General features: G+C 30.1%; 2 protein-coding genes across 2 annotated transcripts in view; one reads left to right on the top strand and one right to left on the bottom strand.

Moving 5' to 3' along the window:
* Window positions 1–521: 521 nt before the first annotated feature.
* Window positions 522–11,084, bottom strand: LOC107446498 (multiple coagulation factor deficiency protein 2 homolog). The gene is made up of 5 exons (XM_016061176.3): window positions 10,962–11,084; window positions 9,669–9,836; window positions 6,027–6,113; window positions 4,338–4,516; window positions 522–979 (listed from the first exon to the last, which is right to left on the bottom strand). Exons 2-5 carry the CDS (start codon window positions 9,827–9,829, stop codon window positions 876–878), a joined length of 531 nt encoding a protein of 176 aa, XP_015916662.2. The 5' UTR covers window positions 9,830–9,836; window positions 10,962–11,084; the 3' UTR covers window positions 522–875.
* A 6,303-nt stretch (window positions 11,085–17,387) lies between these two features.
* LOC107446490 (hepatoma-derived growth factor-related protein 3) overlaps window positions 17,388–25,388 on the top strand; it is an 18,240-nt gene continuing 10,239 nt past the window's right edge. Inside the window, exons 1-2 of the mRNA XM_016061165.4 lie at window positions 17,388–17,632; window positions 23,208–23,284. Coding sequence (XP_015916651.1) covers window positions 17,555–17,632; window positions 23,208–23,284 — 155 coding nt within the window. The 5' untranslated portion in view covers window positions 17,388–17,554. The remainder of the gene's footprint in view (window positions 17,633–23,207; window positions 23,285–25,388) is intronic.

Raw genomic sequence — 25,388 nt, 5'->3', positions numbered from 1 at the left:
AGTCGTAAACCCTACATTGTGTCAGCTGTTCAACGATGGTTATAAAATAAAATTAGTTGGTTTCGAATAAAAAGGTAAAACTTGTAGAATAAGGATTAATCTCGCTAACTCTTCAAAAGTTTCCCCGCGAGATACCAAGTCTAGTATGCGCTAAAAAACTAGGAGCCTGGTCCTCGTAACGCCTCTTTATTCCATTTATTTTGAACTTAATTGATCAGTGAGTTGCGGAGATTGGGGTTAGCTGTCTTTGAGTTCGAGGTTGCTATCGAGATAAATTCCAACAAAATTGTTTTCTATATGAAGATTTGAATTCGATACATAAAGGAGAAAAAATATTTTAAAATAACATTTACTAAGCGAAAAATAACTTTAACTTTGCTATCAGTAGAAAATATTTTTTTATCCGCTACAATATAAAAATCTCTCTTAAAACCTTTGCAATTTTGTTCCACAACAAAACATCAAATTTCAGACGTATCATATGATACTTGGAGCACATTAAATTAAGTGGTCACTAAACATTAAGACGTAAAAATTTTATCACATAGAAGTAGTAGGTAATTTACAGATGACAATGGTGCATGACAGCCACCTTTATGCAAACTTTATATCGTTGTCCCGAATGGTATGTTGGTCAGAGGATCACATGTTTGCAATGTTGTTTCATTATTACCCAGTAGACTGACAATATTACTTGACTTGATCTACATTATATAAAAATATGCAAAGTATTTTCCTTTGGGATTGATGCTTAGTCTCTGGGGGAAGAAATTCAGAGTCTGAAGAATGTTTTTACAACTTGGAAGGAGAGGAGAATTTTTTTTCTCAATGTAACAAGACTATAGTTTTAATTTTTGGGATATTCTTCCTGTTCTTTAAACTTCCATTTTTTCTCGATGCCGTGCTGTTGCATATTCTAAATAGTCGAGATAGCCATCACCGTCTAAATCTTCTTCTTTCATGATTTCATCTATAAATTCTGAAAATGAAACAGTACATTTAAGTAAATTATGCACTAATAGGGTAATTAGGTTAAGGCAGCGGTTCTCATTTTTTTTTCCGACTACAGAACCCTATGTAATCAGACTTCTTTCCGCGGAACTTTGAGGACACTATAACCTCTAAAAGACTATATTTAAAATATTTCATTAGAGGAATGAAGATTTTTCATCGTTTTACCATTAATAATCTTAAATTAGGTTTCATGTCCGACAGTTAAATTTGCATTCCTAGTGCTATATCTAGTCTAGTTAAGAATTTGTTTCGAGTGTACATACATAAGCTGAAAATGAATGAAATAAGCTGCTTCATGGTTTACTTCAAAATGCTAACTTAAAAGAACTGCTGTTGAAAATGTTTATAATCAAAACACATTTCTTTAAATAATTAAGTTATGTTGATTTGAAAAGCACAATAAGAAACACTAATGGAATATTTAATAAGTACTTGTTTTTTTTTTTTCATGATTTGGTCAATATATTATTATTAGAAATATTATATTTTAGTTTAAAAAATGCCATTTCTATTTCATTGACATTTTAATTGAAATAATTTCATAAAGACAACCGCAATATTAACTAAGTTATGAATTATTGGTTAAATCTAAATATAATCAGAGGTTTCAAAACTCATCACTGGTTATAAAAGTTACTAACTCGCGGAACCCCTTTAACTCTTCGACGGAGCCCAAGGGTTCCGAGGAACACCATTTGGGAACCACTGGATTAAAGTAATGCACATATAGAAAAAAAAACATTATCTCTAAGCTAGGTAAATAGCGTTTTAGAAATGTAGCATTGTAGCAATGGGGATATGTTGCTAAAATACAGATTAATATGATTGATATTTTTGTTTTCATTTAGCATTGAACGTCACGTGACTTTGACATAACAACGCTGAACAGCTTACCCAGCAACCATAGCTGAACGACATATTAATGTTTTTACTCAATTATTCTCTAAGGAACTTTCCTGTCATTAATGGAACAGACTTGCATGATTTGGATACAAAAAATGCACTTTCGAATTCAGATGACTTAACCCGATGCAATTTAACAGATAAAAGCTCAAAGCAATTTATAGAATGAAAATCCGAAGAATAGTAAATGTTGAAATACCAGAAAAAAGAACTTTTAAAAAGCGAAAGCTTTTAAAAATGTTAAAAACCTAATTCCGGCGAGATGAAAAACCGCTGCCAGTTTGAACTATTATAATAAATGCCTTTTTGAATTGATGTAAAGTTATCGTTACACATCGCTAACGAGTAGAATTACGTCTCATTTATTATTCTTATATTATCACACATTCTATATTCTTAGGCTTAATGTTTTTGAAGTTATGTTGATTATTTTGAAATCTGGATTATCACTTACAAAGATATATCTTAATAAAATGTTCTTACATAAAATTTTAATAATTATATATTTTATGAATAAAATAATGCTTTCTATTTTTTATTATTTAAAAAAAAAATTATCGACTGATCCAAAACAAACATTTATGAATGAAGTACAATGACGGGGGAAAGTGAGTGAAGACTCTTTGTGTCTTAACAGAATTTGTAATTAATCTCTTGCCTGTGGAATATATTTAAGAGAAACTTGCAAAAAATGGAAGAAGAAAAAAAATTCTCTGTAATTTTGTTCGTTTGCATTATCAAAATGTTAAAAATTGATTATTTTTATTAAAAAAATAAAGTTTTAAACGAAATAACTATTATGTTTAATAGTTTCACAATATATGGGGAATGTGAATGGATTAGAGTAATTTTAGCTCAAATTATAGAAAAATAAATTAAATGACATAATTTTAAAGATAAATATAAAAAACTGACACAAAAATATTATTATTTAAATCAACTGATGGGAATTACATGTTCCGACAAATACCAAAACTTTTCGCGGGGAAATTTAAAAATAAGTAAGGTTGTGGTAGCCCAGTGGTTAGAGAATCGCACTCCAGCCCGGAGGGTTCAGGGTTCGATCCTCGACTCCACTGAGACCCCCCCCCCGAGTACATGCGATATGCGTGCTTTAAAAATTTATGGAATCGGAAGTCCTGTAGTCGGTCACTGAGCAGTACCATGGGTACAGAGATCTGAAGAAAATTTCCTTCCCCTTCAGATCTATATCTAAATTGGAGTAGTGGCCTCACTAACTATGATGCCATGTTTTCGAATCATTTTCAGAGATGTTTTCAAGACCGTTGCCAATAGCTCATTGTGCATCTCTAAAATGACGTAAATAAAGTACTTCAAAAACCTTTCAACTTTACCTTGCTTTTACCTTTTTACTTTTGTGACAAATTTTACCCGGTAAAAAAAGGGGTGAAAATGTAGAAAGAAAATATAAATGAATAAAAATAAACGTTTAGGTGAGTAAAGTGCTCATAAATGAAGAGTTAGTGAAAGAAACAGGTAATCGTCGTTTTCAGGGTATTTATTAAACTGTGAAAATAACATAAAGTGGTCGTTTCAACACGGGTATATTTAATGCAGCAGATTTGTTTTTGTTTTCCCTTTAATTTTGATAAAACTAAACCACATTAGTTTTGAGTAGGCTTGCATGATTTTTATTTCAAATTAGGTAGTATTAAATAAAGTAAGACAAAGAACTATTAGCCTCGCCTTATTCTCTGAATAAATCTATAAGAAATAGTTCGGATGTCACGTTTTTTCTTTTTACCCTGATTGTAACCACTTTGAACAGAAAATTCATTTTACTAAGTTGACCAGTGTCCTGACAAAACTTAAAAACAAATAGTAACGTTTCTGAAAAAACTTTCGAAAAATCACCGCTTTACATTTTCAACTATCAAAAGAAAAAAAAAAAGCTTATATTTGTTAGAGAATCTGTGCTAAGAGTTTCCGTTATAAAAATATTAACACGTTACAAGCGGATCCCGAATAAATACGTTTTTGAAATTTGTGCGATCCATACAAAAGTTTAAAAAGCGGTATCAAAACTACTTCGTTTCCTCTCTGTCTTTCAAAGAAATAAATCTACTCATGATTGCCACAAACATAAATGATTTAGTATATATGTTATCAGTACTACAATCGTTCGTCGTAAATTGTTTTTTAAATTAAGGTTTTAACTACAGAAGCAAGTTTGCTCCAACTCCTATGAAATCTCGCCTACCATTTTTTTTAAAATTTTAATCTATAACAGCTGTAATACATTTTTATTCGAAAAGTTGCCCGCGTGCAATGTGTTAAGCTGGAAAGGTAAAGCAGTGAGTTTTCGAATATCCTTTTAGAAACTTTACTCTCAGTTTTTTTAATTTTGTCAGTTGGTCAGTTTTCATTTCACACTAAATAATGGATTAAATATAACTTACTTGAATCCTCTTCGAACTTCTCATTCCACCACACCTGTAAACCTTGTCTTATCTGAGGATTATCTGCCAGATACATATCTTTTTCGGATAAGGATTCATGTTGCCTATCCATTATATGATTCATGGCTGCTAACAATTCTAATCCATCTAATCTTTGGTCGTCGTCTAAATCATGAACCCTGTAATTATCAAAATGTGTTTGTAGTTTAGTTTAAGAGAAAATGACATCCTCAAATCGAAACATTGCTCTAAAAAAAGTCAACATTGAAAAGATTTAGAGATAAAAACTATTGGCTGAAAAAAACGCCCAAGCTTTTCCTCTTTGCAAAGTATTGGGAACAATGGTTTCTTACCATAAAGAACTCGGTTGACTGTCAGCACCGCCAAAGTGACATCACTGATTGGTGCAACGCTCCACAAAATATGAGCAATGCATTTCGGGAAGTTCGGATTCTCTTATTTACATGCTACATAACAATTCATTTGAAGATTGTGCAAGTATTATAAATAAAAATGCAATCAAATTTCAAAACTTATTAAGTGCAAGCTTTTAGAAGTAGCAATTCGATCAATGGAATACTAGCAAGTAGCTGTTTGAAACAGATTGGTCCCCTCATCAAACGGCAACACGTTGATGCAACCTAAATACGGCACTCGTAAACTCAAGTCATCGTGTACGTGCCGACTAACTACGGCACTCGTGCACACACATTGCATGACATAGACGCTGGCTTAATACGGCGTTCTTACACACAGAGCATCTCGTAAATACAGCGCTCGTAACGAAATGGTGAAAATTGTTAACTGTGGAGCTTAGCCATATCAAAGAGAAGAAGTACAGCTCTTAGAATAGGTAACTAACCCATAGAACTGCTCTGTTCGGTATGCTATACGAAAAAAACAGCTTACAGGGTGAGCAAAGTACTCAGATTTAATGCAGCATCATACGTACTAAGATCCAGCGTATGCGCAAAATAAACTAAGTGACTGTCAGGAGGTACCGGTTGTTTGGCAACTCTACATGTATGGCAAAGTACATTACCACTCGCATCCCACCACCATTGTTTCTTTGTCAAAATGTGTTAGAAGATTTAATCAACATGAATGATCAACATTAATGTTTTCTCATAGGAATATCTTTATTAACAGAACAGTACCGTTTACAATAGTGTGAAATGCAAAACAAACCAATACTAAACGAAACGAGAAAACATTATTCTTCCCAAGCGTGCCCTTAAATGTTGTTTTTTCTTTTATACACAGGGACCACACCAATCCTTGGAGGACTAGTTTACGTTATGACTACGGAAGCTAGCCTTCTTCCCCTATGTATATTCTTTGGCCATGCCTTCCTACAAAAGAAATCGTCCCCACGGATTTTTAAAACAGGTAGTCAACCAGCCTGCATAATGGTTTAAATGCGAACGTTCTACTTTCATTATAATAATATTATTCTCCATTATAGCTTCCAAATTGTAGCAAGAGAAAATTTTCTTGCTAATCTTAGCAAATGTTTACTGAGGTTATTCCTTTATTCCCGCAATGTCCTCATGTCTTGTTGCATTGCCTTCAGACTTGATGATAGAAAATATACTGCAATTCTAGAGGGTAAGAAGGTAGATAAAATTTTTTGGCTGAACCTTGTATTTTAAGAACAAAAGTCGCAGCATTGGTAATTGGTAGACTTACTGGAAATAATATGCTTCCAAATCTATGGGATCAAGTTTATCAGAAAAATCTTTATTGTAGAGTTCTTGCAGATCTTCTTTAATGTGGCTGTAAGAACAAAAGAAATTAACTAATTTGAATGAATACAATTTTAATCAATGCAATATATCAAAATATCTATATATATATTTCTCTTACACGGCGACAAAAAAAGCCTCATTACAACTCCCCGAATGACAACGCTAGAAAATCGACTAATGATTGCCGCTAAAAATGTCACATGCCAAATCTAGCTGAGATGGCTCAACATATAGCGCTTTTAAAAACGGAAACTGAAATAACCAGAGAGAGCATAAGCTAGGCAGAAGCGAGTAGTCTTTGTCGATAGATCTCTATTTTAGTATTTTGTCGATAGCACTTTTTTTCACGAATTTATATATTACGAATTTATTTGACGATTTTTGATTTATATCACGGATTTATTTGTTTTACTAGAATTTATTTGTTTATGCAGGTTTTTCCATTGCAATTCACTTATTTCAATTTTTAATAGACTTAATTATAGCCAAAATTTTAACCTTTTTAAAAATTATCAGTTTTAGAAATTTTATCTTAAGATTTAATACTATAGCACATTACTAATAGGTTTAACGAATTACATGTCATTTATTTGAATTCAAATTTATTTTAATGACTTAGTATTTACTAAAAAGTATTAATTTTTTTTAAAGAAAAAGTTGTGGATTTGAATGATTGTTTTGAATTCTTAGAATTTTGTGCATTTGCAATGTACCTAAGTTAGTAGTGAGTGAAGCGAGCCTGGTTTGCGAAGAAACCATATAAGATTGCGTAGCAACTTCCGGGGGTAGGCGAGCAGGCGGCGCAGCCCATTAGTTGTGATTAAATATTTATATTATAATAGGGATGCAAATCTAATTTATATGCATATATCTATACTTAAATACCCATGCGAAAAATGGCATCACATATTTGTTTACTATTTGAGCTTAAAAAAAAAAGCAATATACTTGTCGTTCAGAACCAATGTTATCCTAAACAGAACTAACTAGAAACACTTGTGCTACATTCTTTTTTCTTTTTTGAAAAAAAAAAAAAAACGAACTATTCTTTTGAAATATAATGGTAGGCTTAAATGAGTTAAGGCAATGCTCTCCAACCTCTTTTGCGCCGCAAACCCGTCAACGTTTGATAATTTTACCGCTGCCTGCTGAGAGGGGGCCGGTGTTGATTGTTTATACTTCAGATTGTTAGCCTGCAATAATTTTTGTTTAGTTGCATTTAAACGTACCTTCAAAATAAAATAAAAATACATGTTCGGTATTGGTGCGAATTTAGGTGACGTCTCTCAGCTCCCGGTTAACCTCTCGTCCATGGAAAGTCGTACAAATAGTCGTCTGTCCATCGTACAAACGACGTACAGTCATCTCGTTTAGACGGTCCGGTACCATTTGATACACTGGCTGGAACCGGTTCGTGGCTGAGGGGTTGGAGACCACTGGGCTCCTTAGCTCTTCGTATTTAAAATTAATTTCAAGGTGTGAAGAAAACTGGCAATGCATTTTCCTTCAAAACAAATTACAAAGCTCTTTGTACAAGATATCTCTATAATTTTAAAAACATGCATGATTTCAGATCTAAACAAGGAGCGGTATTAAAACTTGCTAAACAATTATTGCAGCAATATACTGTAAGTCACACTTTTTTTAATGGTGACATTTTTTCATCTAACTTGTCCTTAGTACTTATTTTCAGCAGGGAAATTTTCATATTTCCAGAAATGTGAAGTATTCCGCAATTCCCGGTTACAGAATAAGACATAAAGACATCTCTTTGCCATCATAAAAATCTTGGTATTTTTCACCGAAAAATGTTTAAAAAATCGTCACATAACTTTCATTTCTTTTTTAATGTAAATGAGCATGTTTTTTAATATGAATTAAAGAGTTAAAAATCTTTTCTCCATCATAAAGTAATTTTGCCATTTTGAACTATTTAGTCTTCTTAGTCATGCTTTCGATGGTCCAACAGAATAATAAAAGTGATAGCGAAATTCATATAATAAAAATTGCTTCTGTTAAAAAAAATAAAGCTGCTTTTAAGAATTTATCATACACTGTATTTCTTTTTATATATTAATGTAAACGTATATAATTTTATATATTACGTACTACATTTATCATTATATATCATATTATTTATTTCAATTCCTCAATATGTTAGTAATTCAGATACATTTTTAGAAAATTGGAAGTATTCTTCGGAGGTGAAAAATATTTCAATTTAAGCATTTGCTAAATCAAAAAAATTGTTTTTTTTTTTTTTTTTTTTTTTTTTTTTTTTTTTTTTTTTTTTTTAGAAAAGATTTTTTTTTTTCTATTACCACTTCAACATTTATGGATGATGACGGGAAACCCTGCATTTTAATTTTGTAACCAGTTGTTAATTTTGTATAATTTTTAAATATTTAATAAAGGAGAAGGAAAGGAAGTGTTGAATGAAGGAGCAAAATTACTCAACTAAAAAGTATACAATATCAGACCTGCCAACTACTACGCTCTTTGTAAAATATTTTATTGATTGCTGGACATTTAAAAACCAAGGATTTCAGAATTTTCGGTAATTTTGCCAGCATTTTAAAAGCTTTCCCACGAAAGAGCTAGAACAAAATGGCGTTGCAGGTGAACTTTTAAATCATTTGTATGTTGTGGTGTGGAAAATACATTTAAATAAATGAGAAATAATACATCAAAACATTTACTTTGCTACCACTAGATTAAATTTTTACTATAAGTGTAGAAAGTTGACAATCTTGCAAAATATTCCAGATTTTCTTTGCTGAGCTTTTCTAAAAAGGAGGGATAATTAAATTAAGGGGAGTAGGTAGGGCATATATCAATAATGCTAAAACTGTCTTTTTCTAAGAAACAACTTTCTTTGAAATATTTTGGAGATATTAGAGATTATCTGAGTTGTATGCTGCGATAATGTTTTATAGCGTTAACAACGTTAATACTTTTTTAGTTCTTAAAGATTTTTGATGAAAATTTTTAAGAACTTTAAAGTTCTCAGTTCATTATTTTTTTTAAAAAATTCTGCCAACGATATGTATTAACAGTTTTCACAGTACTGGCATGTATATGTAAATATTCTGTGAATAAAATCTGAAGCAATAACTTGTTGTGATACTAAGAAAAGGAACATCAAAAAAGGTCAGTTTTAACATTATTGGTATATAGTTTGTCTAACATAAGAACTTCTCCAGACATTCGTCTGGGCCTGTGGCGGTGACCATGGTAACGAGTTATGACTATTTTAAGTAGGGGTGTGGGGTCACTATTTTGGAGTGGTTTCGGTGAAAGAAAGAGAATCTCTTCGAACTATTGTGTTAGTCCTAGAGGGAAGCTACCCTCCCTAAAATGCACCATTCTTGTTTCCATAGTACCAGACGGCTTCAGACTTTGTGACGGGAGGAGTTCTTAGCTTAAACAAACTATATACCCTGCCGACTCCCCTTAAACGAGTTTACAAACAATATTACTTTTTAAGAATTGTGAAAATATTTTAATTCTAAGCGATTGATGAACGCTAATATTTAAAAAAGTTTACCAATAAGTAAAGATAATAATAAAATAAAAAAATTACTCATAATCTCTTAAGAATTCCTTGTCTTTTAAAATATCTTTTGGTTTGTCCTTATCAGGTTTGTAGTGTTTGTGCCCTTGATGAAGTGTCACTACCGGAATAAATCCATTTGCACACATCATAGATGTTAAAATTAGAATTGAGTTGAAGAGCACATTCATCCTGTTCCTAATGAGATTTAAAAAATATATGCTTATATTAATAATCAGTTAGTTATAAATGATTAAATGAAATAAAATAAATAACTACTATGATCATTTGTAATGCATTTTAGTAATTTTAATTCATTATTTTCTATTATTAAAATTCACTATGACTTCCATCTAGCATGATGGACAGCAACTCGTATACAGAATGCCGTTCCGTTTTCTGAAATGCTTCCAAGGAAGATTGTAGTTACCTACAGCAATTCTCAGTAATCATCCCGCAGTTGTAAAGTGTTTAAAAAGTAAGGTAATATTCAAAATAATCAAGAATGGTAAAGTAAACATCATCAGAAATTTCTATGTTACCTGTGACGTAAAAATTCTTATTTTTTGATTCTTGAATATTCTTGTCATATTTTTTTTTAATCGTTTGAAAAGCGTCATATCTGGACTAGAAGTTACATTCATGTTAAAACAGGATTTTAAATAGTGCCGTCCTTACGCATGGGTATAGCCTGGCTATACAGCAGGGTCCCAAACACTTTGGGGACCCTTGAGAATTCCACTTTCGAAAAATTGTATGTAATAAGAAAAACTAAGAAGATTAACATTGTCTTATACATTTTTTAAAAGAATTATATTCGATTGAATGAAGCTTGTATTTTGTTTTTCTTTCTACAAATAGTGATTGATTACAAAGCAAACACCAATGATTGGAATACCTTATAATCAGGAAAGCTTGAAAAGTTGCCAAAATCTAATTTTGTTTCTTTTTAGTGAGGTTTTTAGGTACTCAACTCTCATTTCCTTCTTAATTTGCTCCTTGTCAGAGCAATTGTGCTGAGCAGGTGATATTTTCAGATCACCTGTTCTGAAATCAGACCTAAAATAATCTTACTCTGAATAGGTACAAAAATACAAAATATAATATCTTGAAAAACAAAATTCATTGATTATGCATTTTTTCGGATATAACCTCAATAATCATAATTCGATATGACTTCAATATATTTCCGAAAATGTTACAAAATAAGACATAGTTACCCAAAACACTATTCTTATAACATTAAAAATCATTATATAGTTTATATTTATCCATTAACTATGAAATCTATAGAAAAATAAAAAAAAATACGTTGTTTTTTACCGTACAGTACTAGATCACTCTTGGAATTTAAGCCTTCAATCTCCTGTACAATTCATTGTCTCATGGAAACGGTATCAATAAATATGAAAATGATATAATAACACAGATTATCTTAACAAGAGAATGAGCTCGGAAAAAAAACTTCTGTTGCCGTATGTAAAATGAGATAAGAAATAATCGCTTAAAATACTGAAAGGTTTCATGATATTCAAAAACACCCACAAAAATTTTCTTTTGATGCAATCAAGAAAAATATTCATTATAATATTTCAAAAATAGTCTAAAAATATTTTTTTACCTTTATTTCTGAACACTATTTTTAGGAGAGTGCAAAATATTTATACAACTAACATTCTTTATTTAAATTTAGGGAATTAAATCCGTAATTTTAAACAAAAAGTTCACATTCTTAACAACATTTAAATTTTGATACTTAGGAAAATTTGCAAAAATCGCATTTATTTGGTATTTTAGTTAATCAGAAATAGTAAGAACAAAAGAAAAAAAAGACTTAAACTCTTATATTCTTTAATTTCTTTTAACATTGGTATTTTCAATTATTTATTTATTTATTTTGCTACGTTTTTTTATTAGCAGAAAAAAATTAGTTAATAAAAATATTAAATTTTAACTTTTGCGCTCTTACTAGTTGGAATATTTTTAATACGCAACAAGCATTATTAATAACTGTTTAGAATAAAAATTAATGAAATTATTTCAAAAAAATTAGTAAAAAACTTTTTAGCTTCGAAAAGTAAGAAATAAAATTTTGAGTGTAATTTATAAGAATCCAGTTGATACAGTCTCTATTATTTTCAAGATTCATTACATACATGATACATCTTAAAATTTGTTGTAAGAATTTCTTATAAAATTTTTTAAAGAAAGCTGTCGATGGTATCCGAACTATAATGAAAACATCTAATAAACAATTGAATTTTCATCTGCTTTCCTTAAAAATTTCATAAGAAATTCTTGCAATACATTTTATGATAAACTTTATATAAAACGAACATAATATCTGGGAAATTAACTGAGAATTTAAAAAATGTTAAATAAATAATCCCAAAAAACTTGAAGCGGTAAAATATTACTTGATTGAAAACTTCATGGGCTTCAAAAATATTTAAGTGAGATATAACAGTCGACATATTTCAAGCACTCAAAAACAGGCTTCCAATTCAAGACTTGCTAGACGCGAATGAGAAGAAACAAAAGCATACCTGCCAACTTTTACGCATTTGGCGTAAAATTTTATTTTTATACTTAAAGTGGTAGTAAATATATATTATTTTTTCTTTTATAAGCTAAATTTTTAAATGATTTTCATCGCCACTATTCTTAAAAAAATTAAGCATATATATTAAAATGTGTTACTACCGTATTTTTTTGCTTAAAATTGAAATTTTTATTCCATTTTAATACCACTAAGAAAAATCATAATGGAAGAGATTAAAAGTTGGCAGGTATGCAAAAGTGATCTGAAATATAAAACGAAAAGTTGCCAACAAAAAATAGTAAAATAAAGGTGAACAATGCGAAAATTATTTTCACCCTAGTGCAGCAGCTCATCTTGATGCCCTGGAATCTTGGTTCATTCATATAAATGCTGATCCCCATGTTAACGACAATAGTACTTCAGCATTTCTCTATAGCACGTGGAGATGCATTATACCTTGATTTGCCCTTCTCGACCATTGTGGTTTTTCTTGTTCTATTTTACATCTATTTTCTGATTGGTATAGCATGGCTGATAGGGCGTAGGGCCCATGTTCGAGAGATGCACTTTACAAGGGACTCAAAGTCATTTAGCTGAATGAAAACACGTTTTAATACAACTATAACAGAATAAGCATTTGCTTTCAGATCACTTCTGAAATGTTTTTTCCATTGTGGTTTATCTATAAATAAGCTATAGGAAAAAGGCTAGTAGACGTCGATATTTGATCAACAACGTCTAATGGATCATGTGGAAGAATTCTGGACAACTACTGGATGAATTGTGCTGTATGGGAATAATAAAACTTTAGTTGTGGTGGCTTAGGGGATAGAGCACTCGTCTTCCAATGAAGTGACCTGAGTTTGGATCCCAACGATGGCTGATCGATACGAATTATGCACCCGACTTGCGCCAACCGCAATACAGACGTAAAATATCCCCAGTGATTTACGGATCATGGGTTAGAGGCCCCTTGCCGTCAGGCTAACAGTTGGAAATTTTCGTGGTTTTCCAGCCCATGTTGCTCGAATGCGGGTTATTTTCATCAAAAAGTTCTCCACGAAAGCAAATTTCTCCCCATATTTGTTCCAGTTGTTCCCTTGTCTTCTGGGTTGATAGTCATAAACTCAAAAATTGTTCAACGACGACTGTTCAACGACGGTTTATAAAACAAAATACTAAAACTTGTCAGAATATCAAGACTGTTCCCAGATCGCCTAGTAAACTAAACGTAAGAGAAAGGATACATATGAGATTTTCTAGATTTTTTCCACTTTTAGGAAGCTTTGCTATTGTTTACATTCAGTCACCCATCCATAACTTGTTGTGAAAAAGATAAAAACAGGCATCTTAACAGTATTATTTTTGAAATTTATTTTGGAGAAACAAAGACTTGTTCATCGAATGCTCTCAAAAATGACACGCATTCTGTTTGCTTCATCGATTTTTGAATTTTGAAATCAAAAATAAATCATGTTGGCAAATCGAAAAATAATTTAACTAGAAATTTTGTTCATAAATGTGATTGAGTAATTGACTATTCACGATGCAACCCTCGAAAACGTCATCTGGGAGAGAGGACAGGCTCCATGCTTTGATCATCCCCTTTTTCTTTTTCTCCTCTGCTCAGTAGTATGCAAATGTACTACAAAATTTTCCCCTTTCATAACAGTTTTCACATTTAATTGTCAAAAATTTCCATGATCCTTTATTTCGGAGTTATGTGTAATGCAAGCTTTGAGTTCAATACAGTATTCTAACTTGATTTTTTTTTTTTTTAAAGTCTGTTTGAAAATCAAGAAAGAAATTAATGTACTTCCTTCTTCTATGACCCTCCACATGCTAATGGTGAAAGCATGCGAATTGTTGATAGGTAGAGAGTTGTGGTCTACGCCATTTTTAGACCATTTCGATTGCCAATTCTCACTGAATGCAGTTCTCGCACTATCGATCAGCGTCGAAGAAAAATGAGAAATGATGAAAATATTTTATTGGTGATCGAAGCGGGTTACAGATGGCTCAGAGACAAACTCACTAACTACAGCAACACTTCGCATGCTTTCTTCATTACCGTTTGGATAGTCAAGAAAGGTGGATAAAGAACGTTATTTTTTATTTTAATTTTTAAATTGAAATCAGTCTTATCTCAAAGTGGAGTCTTGACCCTCTCTTCTTCTTCTCAGTTAAGGCTATATGACGCGAGGCAACCTAGTTGAAAGCAACTAGCGGTTTCGGTGAAGTTGAAACGTGTCATATGATGGTTGCCCGCTGCCCGGCTGCTTTCAACCTGCTTTCAACTAGCAACTGAAGTTAAAACCTTTCAACTTTAGTGGAGCAACCAGATTAGTTGAAACGTGTCATATAGTAGTTTCCAAATACTTTCAACCTTAACTAGCAACCATTTAGTAAACAAAATACGCGTGCTGATTCTGACGCATCCTGAATTTTTATCTGTTAAATTTAAACTTCATTTAATCTCCTAACTATGACTATTTTAAATGGAATTCTAGTGATATATGCATTTTTTTTTTTAAATTTTTCAAACGTATCCTTGTCTTTGGGACATAAATTACAAAGATTATGCAAATAAACTAATTCCCTATAAACTAATTTCCTCTGTGGAGATATTAAAAGTTACAAATTATTATTGAATTTTAAAAGTGAATGGAAAAAAAACTAGCATATTACTAATTACAAATGTTTAAATATTTGAAAATTCAAAATTATATAGCTTGAACGCTAACCTTTTTAAACTCATTTTGACAGATTTTGATAGATATTTGAAAATGCCATCTAGGGAGAGGAATAAATGATATTTCCGAGTACTAATGAAATTTTGAAAGCAAACGAAAGAAATTATTTTGCTTTTCAATCACCTTTTTTCTGTTCCAGTTCTTCTTTCAGAACCTCAGCTATCAGCTCAACGCCTACTTCAAGTACATCGTCAATAATCGCTTCTATGATAATTAAAAGAGCTTTTAGCAATAAACTTTATTGAAAAATATAAGTTCTGGTATTGGACTGTTANCAAGATATTTACTTTTTACTCGTTACTTTTTTTAAAAATACTTGTACTTTTACTCGTTACTTTTTAAAAGTAACGTTGCCATATATGGTCTTGACCCTCTATTCTTCTTCTCAGTTAAGGCTATATGACGCGAGGCAACCTAGTTGAAAGCAACTAGCGGTTTCGGTGAAGTTGAAACGTGTCATATGATGGTTGCCCGGCTGCTTTCAACTAGCAACTGAAGTTAAAACCGTTCAACTTTAGTGGAGCAACCAGATTAGTTGAAACGAGTCATATAGTAGTTTCCAAATACTTTCAACCTTAACTAGCAACCATTTAGTAAACAAAATACACGCGCTGATTCTGACGCATCCTGAATTTTTATCTGTTAAATTTAAACTTCGTTTAATACTCTAACTATGACTATTTTAAATGGAATTCTAGTGATATATGCATTTTTTTTAATATTTTTTTTTTATTTTTTTGAAATTTTTCAAACGCATTCTTGTTTTTAGGACATAAATTACAAAGATTATGCGAATAAACTAATTCCCTATAAACTAATTTCCTCTATGGAGATATTAAAAGTTACAAATTATTATTGAATTTTAAAAGTGAATGAAAAAAAAAGCATATTACTAATTACAAATGTTTAAATATTTGAAAATTCAAATTATATAGCTTGAACGCTAAGCTTTTTAAATTCATTTTGACAGATTTTGATAGATATTTGAAAATGCCATCTAAGGAGAGGAATAAATGATATTTCCGAGTACTAATGAAATTTTGAAAGCAAATGAAAGAAATTATTTTGCTTTTCAATCACCTTTTTTCTGTTCTAGTTCTTCTTTCAGAACCTCAGCTATCAGCTCAACGCCTACTTCAAGTACATCGTCAATAATCGCTTCCATGATAATTAAAAGATCTTTTAGCAATAAACTTTATTGAAAAATATAAGTTCTGGTATTGGACTGTTATATACTATAATAGTCCAATACCAGTGCCGTTCTGGTATTGGACTATTCAGAGTTGGTTGAACAAGCGAAGGTTGTAACGTGTGATCACAAACGAGAAACCAAAAACCGGTTTCGTAACTAGTTGCCTCCACTTGGTTGCCTAGTGTCATCAGCACTTTATATAGGAATGTACAACTATATTTTCCACTTTTTCAATATTTTTCGTATTTAATTTTTAATAAAAATTTTTAAATTTCTATAACTTCTTTCTAGAGATCTGTTCAATGTAATTCTCAATTCCGAATAGTTTCCTAACTTAAAAGGTATTCATTAATCTGAAAAACAAGAAAGAAACTAACGTATTTCCTTCTTCTATGACTGTGCTCAAGCTAATGGAGAAAGCAGGTGAAATGTTGCCATAGTTAGAGAGTTCTGGTCCTCGCGATCTGTAGCCCATTTCGATTACTATTAGTGCATTCCCATTTATTCCTCTCCCTAGATGGCATTTTCAAGCACTGCGATCGAGGATTGCGAAATAACTCTCCAATCAGGTACACCATATTTCTCATCGGAAGTGCTCGAACTGTATAAAGCAAGAACGGCTTTTTTGCTGCGCGGAAAAGAAAAAAATTCAGGGAAATGAACGTTCCTGCGAATTTAAAGGTGCTGTTTTTGAAGCAGTCTCACTGCGTGTTATTCGTATATATGCTTGCACCATGGAGTCTAGAGTATCTTAATGGTTACCGCCTTAGGATCCATGGCTTGCACTCAATGCGATTAGTGCATGCGCGAGCAGTTAATCTTGCAGACAAGTTTCAGACATGCTCACTGCTTGAGTATCACTCATCTACTATCATCGAAGTAAAATGAGAACTTGATTATTGAAATTTTGCATCAACAATCAGGTTCTGCTTTTTGCTTGAAGGCGATCACAGGTGCTTAAATTAAATACACTGTGAACAATCCCTAAGCATTCGATCGTGCGTCATGGGCAATTGGATGTAACCTTAATTTGCCCTTTAAGTGTTATTGCATCTGCTTCGAAATTATCTTCATTATTCCTCTGTCAGTTTCCACAATTCCAAATGGTATTAAAGTTACATAGATTTTGTGAACTTTGATTACATTCCAAAATGAAATAAATTTGCTTTTTGTAAGACAACGCAATTGCAAAAAGTTACAACTTTAACAGCTGAAATGCAACTTAGAATATATTTGTTAATCATCTATTTTGAATCTGGCAATTTAAGACAGAAGCGAAATTTGAATTGCGCCCTCTTTAGCGTCTGTGTTGTCGTTGGTGACAAAAATAAAAAACACTAAATTTAGATCAGTTACATTTTAAAAAAGTGTGCAGTTTCATTATTGGAGCTAGTGTTCTTTTTCAATAAAATATTACATAACTACAAATATGAGCAAGAAAACCTCGTATAAATCTGGGGATTTGGTATTTGCTAAAGTTCGAGGATATCCACCTTGGCCTGCTAGGGTAAATAAAAAAAAATTCACCGGTTTTTTAGTATTTTGACTGTGGAATTTAAATATTTACCTTTTTGACGTAAATGTACCTCAAAATTTTACTGTAAACTAACATTTGTCTGTTATTTTATGTAGTTTATTCAATGTATACTTGATTGTACCTTTTTATTTATACTAGGTGAGCATTATTTATGATACATTTCATCTTGATCTTCGATATTTTAAACTATATTGTTTGTTTCATGAAAGTGAATGATTTCTAAGTTTTGTATTATTTATATTCCTTATGATCATGTAGTTTTTCTAATTTGTATTGGTTTTGTAGTAAATAGGTACATAAAAATAACAAGAAAAATATTTTTTTTAATCATTGATTTATTTTGTCAAATTCACATTAGTTAGGTTTCAACTCAATTTTTTAAGTACTTTAAAGATCTTAGGCTCAAAAAATTAAAAGCGAGTATACTTCTGTATCGTGATGTGTCTGGCCAACTACAATAACAATTGACAAGGTACCAAAAGAATCTCAAACAGGCATAGTTATTTTTTAAAATTAAAAGTTTGCTCGAGGTTGGGCATCAGTTCCACCCTTTAATTTGGTCCCCTTCTGTTCTTTTTTATTATTTTGTGGGTTGCCGCCCTGAAGTTACCAAGATTTGGTGGTTATTCTGCTGCAGATCTCAATACAAAATCTTTCAAACTCTTAAATTGGATGACTGTAATACAAATTAATCCATCTAAAGACCTTTGATCCAGTATGGATGGGGTAAATCTTGATCCGCATTTAATTTTTAGCGCTAACATTATAGATATCAGGGATATTTCCGTAACATGATCTGCTGCCCAAAATAAATTCCTAAGGTGCCAAATATATTTTAAACTTGTTAATTTCTTTAAATATATGATAGTTCTTTTAAAATTCTGTAGTGTTTTTAGTTTTTATTAAATTTTTTTTATTGATTAGATTCAAAGTAAAAAACAGCAAGTATAAGAAGCAGATGTACTTTTCTATTTCGCCAATGGAAGGGATAAAGTTGATGTGCAAATTTACCAGGCATAAGTAAATTACTAGGAGTCTGTCTAGGTTTTTCTGAGAGGTACCTATTTTGTGAAAATGTAGACATAATTTGTGAAAATTAAAAAATCATATGAAAAAAATCAACACAAAAATATAGGGTGAAAATGTGGATTTATCGTTATTTAAAGGATACTAAAATAAAATTTTAAGAAAAAGTTTTTTGTGAACTATCGTTTTTCCTAAAGTTGAATTTGTGAAGGTACTGCGAAACGATAGTAAATTTAGCCTGGACAGACCCCTGATTACACTGTTTTTATTATTAATTTTAGGTCACAATTATTTTTTTTTTTTAAATAAAAGAATTCAGCGTTTTCATCATAGAAAAAAAAATGGGTGAGAATTTCTCACCCTTTCTCAAAAACAGGGTGAGATTTCAGAAAGTTAAGTAAGATTTCTAAAAACTGAAAAAATACAAATAGACTTGAAAAAAAAAATTTCTTTCATTATAATACATTTTTAACGTCTTCTATTTTTTAAAGCATTGAATATTCTTGCTGCATCATCATAGAAGATTTTGCCTTTACTAGGTATTTGTCCATCTTACATTAGTGCATAAAAAATTTGAACGTCTTACATGAAAAAACCTTACCTGCGGTAAACACGTGGTTGCAGAGAAATGTGTTCTGAAAGGGGTTCTGTTGTTCAAAAAAGTTCTGAACAATACTGGTAAATAGGGAAGCTAGATAACGGGGCAAATGTTGAAAATAATGAAAGATCCAGGAAGAAAAGTGAAATGGATTTTATTCTAATTGGCGTAATTCGAAGCTTTTTCCAAAATGCGAGAAATTCGCGAATTGTGAAATTGATTTATAGAATGCGCAAATTTCTCGCGGTAATCATTTTTTAATGCGAGAAAAGAAAAATATATGCGAGATTCTCGCGCTGTAGTGAAAACACTGGAATTGGTAAACAAAAAAATAGAGAAAAGTATCGAAACAGGTTTTCAGAAAGTGTTGTTCAATAACTTAAAAATTGTGTCCTATACAAGCCTTTTTTATCATTAATTATTTAAGTTATGAAATATTGTTTACTAAGTGTTACTATATATGAGAATTTCAGGTTCATTAACAGACCCTTTACATATTGTTTTGTCGTTAAAGCAGACCTTCCAAAAAATATTTTAATCCTGGAAGTAGATGATTCACAAAATTGGTTATAGACCATTAACAAGATATGTTATCGTATAAACAGGTTTTTCATAATGTCTCTTTTTTTTTTTTTTCATTTTAAAATGAAAGTAAATAGATGTTTAAATTCATAATTTTAGACTACAATTCTTTGACAGGCAAAGGGATATTTCCATATTGTGATCAGTTGCGCCAACTACAATCGCCAAGGTGCCAAATAGATTTTAAAGTTGTAAATATTTAAAAAAAAGAAAAAATCATGTAGATGTTTGCTTAGGGTGCCCACGAGTTATACCTTTCTAGTTTCTCGTGGGCCAATGCACGGAAGTTGCCAAGACTTGCTGATTATTCTGCCACAGATCACAATACAAAATCTCTGTGTTTTTTCCCTAAAGGACCTTATATTCACATATTAGAAAAAGCTTGTCTAAGGCAGCAAGAACCCTATTCTGTGATAGTTTTAGTTTCTGAGAATCTTGATTAATTTTTTCTCTAAAAGCAGGATTTTCCCCAAAAAGTCTGAGCAAACCTGCATTTCTTGTGATTTTTCTTAAAATGTCATAATGGTATATAAATTTTTCACAAAATTTGACCTTTCAAAATAAATCTGAAATAACCCTTCTAACTTTTTAAGTTTTATTAAAATAACTTAATTCATCCATTTTTTTTTATTTTTAAAGAAGCTATAATAAAAGACATACAATATGAATGAAACTTTTAACTTATTTTATGAATAGTTCATTTTCAGTATTGTAAGTTGCACGTAAGATTCAGTAATATATTTGCAATATTAAAATCAAAATGTAAGTTTGTTTTTTAAAACTAGGATTTGGTTGAATTTTCATTATAATGTTTTTTGGGGGGAAATTACAAATTATCAGCTTTTTGGAAGTATATATGGGGGTCTGACCATGCCAAATTTACTACCGTTTAGTGGTACCTTCACAAATTCAACTTTAGGAAAAATGGTAGTTTCACAAAATAATTTTTCTTAAAATTTTATTTATGTATACCGTAAGAAACGATTAATTCATATTTTTATCAAATTTTTGTGTTGATTTTTTAATAGAATTTTTAATTTTCACAAATTATGTCTAAATTTTCACAAAATAGGTAACTCTCAGGAAAACCTGGACTGACCCTGGTATATGAGTGAAACCTAGATTTAAGGTTTGTCACACAAGACAAAAATGAAACATTTTGAAAATAATGGGATGTCGTTATATCAGAAATATAAAAATTTAAGTGCATGAAAATTTAATTATATTTCATAAAATACCTAATTATATTGTGATACTTAATGTTATTTCAGTAAAGAAGAAAAATTCATGTTATTTTAATGAAAAAAAGTGTCAAATATTTTTTGTTCACCCCTTATACAGAATATCCACGCACCTGGAAAGTCATGAATTTTGGTATTCAGCAAAATTTGTCATGATTTTAACTATTTTTTAAAAAAGTCATGAACCTAGGTCGTCGAAAAATCTAATTATTAAACTGGAATTTACCCCTCTCTCAATTTGTTGGTGTTTCGAATATCTGAATCTATAACAAACTCCCCACTCACTGTCATATTTTATTAAAATATAAAATATTTTTATCATGTTCTTTAAAAATTTTGTTCTTTTGAAAAATGGAAGAAGAAAAAAACATCATTTCTAGAGCAAATTATCTTTTAAACTTCTGTGATTTCAGAATTTTTATTATTTATTTTTTTATTTTATCAATTTAAAATTGCAGCTGAAGCAAGCCAGTGATTGGCAAATTATTTTTATTCCGAAATGGGAGCAGAAAAATCAAAAATATTTCTTTCCTTTCTCTTGAACAAGAAAAGTTTCTGTAGAATATAATTCTGCTGAAAAAAGAACAAAAATTACTTTTGAGCTATTTTATTGCTTCAAATCTTTATTTTCTCTGTTTTTTTAATTAAAAATCTATAATTATGAAGATGCAGAGTATAACAGTTTTAGTTACACCAATAATTTCAATTAATGTTATGATGCTTTTTTAAATTTACTATTGTGTTTTTGTCGGAGAAAATAGTAACATCATAAAGTCATGAATTTGAAAATCTAAAATGTAGCAGAACCCTGCTTATATTATTTAACAACCACATTCTTTTGGATCTGAAATCTAGAAGCAGGTTTATTTTTCCTCGAATATCACAGAATTCTGCTTATCTCCAGACCATTGTCTCAATCTCAAATCAAAAACTTAAAATTTAATGAAATGTTGAAACTTTGTTAAACCCCGTTAACGAGTTGTTTAAACACATGGCTTGATGATTTCAACTACGGTCCTTTGGTTTGACTGATTTTCACTGTTTCCTATGTTTGGAATTTGCTAGTATCGCAATTCTTTTCATGAGATTTTAATATCTGACATCAATTTTCAGATTTACATGATTTAATAGTTATGCATTGCAATTCATTTTCATGCAATTTAAAAATCCAATATCGCAATTTGTATATATGCTTTTTTAAAATCCGATATTGTGTTTCATATCCACATGAGTTTAAAATCCAATGTTATGATTCATAATATCTAACTTTGATTTTCGTACTTGTGCTTGATTTAAAAAGCTATGTTTTGCAACTCGTATTCACTCAAACTCCTCTTTGACGCATTGGAAGGGAAAGAAATGTTCGTGATTTTTCTATTCTTTTTTGACAATAGCAAAATAATGTTCTGCTTTTTTTTTTAAATTGGTTGAAATAAAACCAATCCAATATTTTTTTAAAAAAATTATGCACATGAAAATTTTTAATCACAAATTTTTCACCTTTTCTCAACTCATGTCAATTCAATCATTTAATCCTATTCTTNTTTTTTTTTTTTTTTGCAATTATTGCTGCAAACTTTTGTTTTACTGAAATCCTGATGTCTTTCATTGCTCAGTTAATATCTGAGAAGAATATTAATTTGAGTTTGCTTGATAAAAATACCATTCAAATGCTTCAATTTATCATATAAATATATCTTATTTTTAATCCAATAATGATTTTTTTTTTTTTTTGAGTCATCAGCAGATTATATTTAGTGTAAGACTGTTTAATATACCTGGGTCCGAGTAGTAATATTTTAAAATAAAGTTCAATGTTTGTGAAACAGTAAGAGAATGTAATGTTAAATATGAACTAATTTGCTGTTTAGATTTTGCATTACTTATGTTATTATTTTGCATTACCCATAAAAGTATATTTTAAAGACATATACTCTAAAAAATAGTAAATAGTCTAGTCTCCTAAAATCTTGAAATAGAGCTATTTATTTCCAAGGTTTCAAGATGTTAATAAGTTTCATCATTATTTTTTCATACATTATTTTATATTAACTATAATAATGATTTAAAATATTCTTATTGCAAATATTTCTTTTAGGTTGAACACGAACCTCCTCCTGGTAAAAAAGTACCTAAAAATAAATATCCAATTTTATTCTTTGGAACTTATGAAACGTAAGTATAAATTTAAAATTTTAAAACCTCCAAATTAATTCTTAGAGAAATTAGTTTTTTTATTTGATCATTTTATGTATAAAAATTTTTTAAACTTAATTTTTTGTATGATGTATTTCAAGATCTATATAATAATAAATGAAAGAGTTTTTGTGCACATGTTTTAACATTATATATTTTGTTAACGACTATTTTTTTTCTAAATTGCTTAAAAAACATAAGTTATTTTTGCTAGCATACAACTCTATTTTATCACATTAGTGTTTAACAGCTTAGTGCAAGAGTTCTTTTTAATAATTATTATTCCTAGTAAAAAAAAATCTTTGCAAATGTAGTCCAGTTAATCATGGAGGTTAAGGTTTCACAATTTAGTTACTAACAGTACAATAGTAGCAATATAGTTTCTGACTGCCTTCACTTAGATTATCTGCTACCCAATGATCTAAAGCTGGGTAGGTTTTAAGTCAAAACTAAAGACTCCAATTTAGGATAGCTTATTACTTTAACCTTATTGTTTCTAGATTTCTTTTAAAAAGGCAATTCCTTTTTTTTTCTTCCAAAAAGAAAAACTGTTAACTTGTGTTTAATTTTTTAGGATTTATTTTGCAATAACATGATAGTTCTGTTTACCGTAATATACTTATATGTTTCTTGAATTTGAAGATGTCTTACAGTAGGGGTACACAACCTTTTTGAGTGAAGAGTCACTTGTATAGCAGGTTGAATAACAAAGGGCTGCACGTGTTTTTAGACTTGTTGATGGCAAATGTATTTTTTAGTATTAACATTAGTGTTCTAAGCACTTAACAGTTTTATCAGTAGATTCTGTAATATACTTACAGAAAATTAAATACTTTTAATTTTTAGAATTTATTCAAAAATGAAAAAACTAATTTCCCCCCTTTTTATCAAAAATTGATGTGTCAAAAACATGTATGTATATTAATATTAGAGAAAAGAATTTTTTTATTATTATTATTATTTATTTATTTTTAATCATATTACATATTACAAAAGTTCATTTTAAAATAAATTCTACCAAAAAAGAAGAAAAAACTGTAATGTTCAGTGAATAAAAGTATTAAAAAAAAAATACATATTTTAATGAGTGATATAAATTAAAATTAAATATTTTAATTAAAATGAAACCATTTTAGCACAAGATAAGATTTACTATTTCCTTGGTATTACTTGAGATATTATTTATATTTCTTGAATTATTCGAAGCTTTATGAATTTGAAGTAGGAGACATTTTTTTTTTTTTTTTTTTAAATTTTTCTCTGTTTTTATAATTTTTCATGTAGAAATAACATTTCATTAAAATATCAGGATTCTAAATACTGCTTTAAAATCCATGACATTAATTGACAGAAAAACAGTGGAAAAATATTTAGGATTAACGATGAAATTGGCACAAAATTGTATCTGAAAGTTATTATTTAAATGGCCGATTAGAAATTCACATATTGTAATTTCATCATAGTTTTTTTTAAAAAAAAAAATATGATTCTCAAAATCATGTAAATTGGAAGAAAAAACCCACGTAAATTTACAATGAAATCAACATGAATAAAGTGCATCAAATGCGTTATTTAAAATTTGCATGTTGTAATTAAAATCGGAATTTTTAAAACCCCGGGGGAATGTAGAGCAATAACGGCCTACATTCCCCCCGGGGTTTTAAAATTTCTGATTTTAATTACAACATGCAAATTTTAAATAACGCATTTGATGCACTTTATTCATGTTGATTTCATTGTAAATTTATGTGGGTTTTTTCTTCCAATTTACATGATTTGAAATTGCCTGAAAAATTGTTTTTAAAAAAATTGGATTCATGCATCTGAAAGGGGCTTATATGTGTGATTTAAAACTCTGGTATTGTACGATTCTCTTACTAAAAATATAGGATTTTCAAAATCGTAGGGAAAAGTATAGCAGTAACTGCCTTTAAGAAACTTTAAAAAAAGGAAAAATCAACTAGACTTGCAATTAATTCAGTGCAAGTAAAGCACATCAAAATGTGATCAATTATCTTTTTTTCCCCCCTTTAATTAGCAATCTTTATTTTTGTTAGCTGTTTAATTTAATATATATATATAT

Source organism: Parasteatoda tepidariorum, chromosome 9 (genome assembly GCF_043381705.1).
Source record: "Parasteatoda tepidariorum isolate YZ-2023 chromosome 9, CAS_Ptep_4.0, whole genome shotgun sequence".
Taxonomy (NCBI): domain Eukaryota; kingdom Metazoa; phylum Arthropoda; class Arachnida; order Araneae; family Theridiidae; genus Parasteatoda; species Parasteatoda tepidariorum.
The sequence above is the reverse complement of the archived record's forward strand: the minus strand, read 5'-3'. Positions and strand labels throughout refer to the sequence as shown.

What these genes read in the sequence shown, in the direction of transcription:
- LOC107446498 (XM_016061176.3), bottom strand. Translation starts at nt 9,829, where the DNA reads ATGAATGTGCTCTTCAACTCAATTCTAATTTTAACATCTATGATGTGT. An exon ending in TTGGAAGCATATTATTTCCA is followed by an intron (nt 4,517 to 6,026) that starts GTAAGTCTACCA and finishes TGATAATTACAG; the next exon opens with GGTTCATGATTTAGACGACG. An exon ending in GAAGTTCGAAGAGGATTCAA is followed by an intron (nt 980 to 4,337) that starts GTAAGTTATATT and finishes TTTCATTTTCAG; the next exon opens with AATTTATAGATGAAATCATG.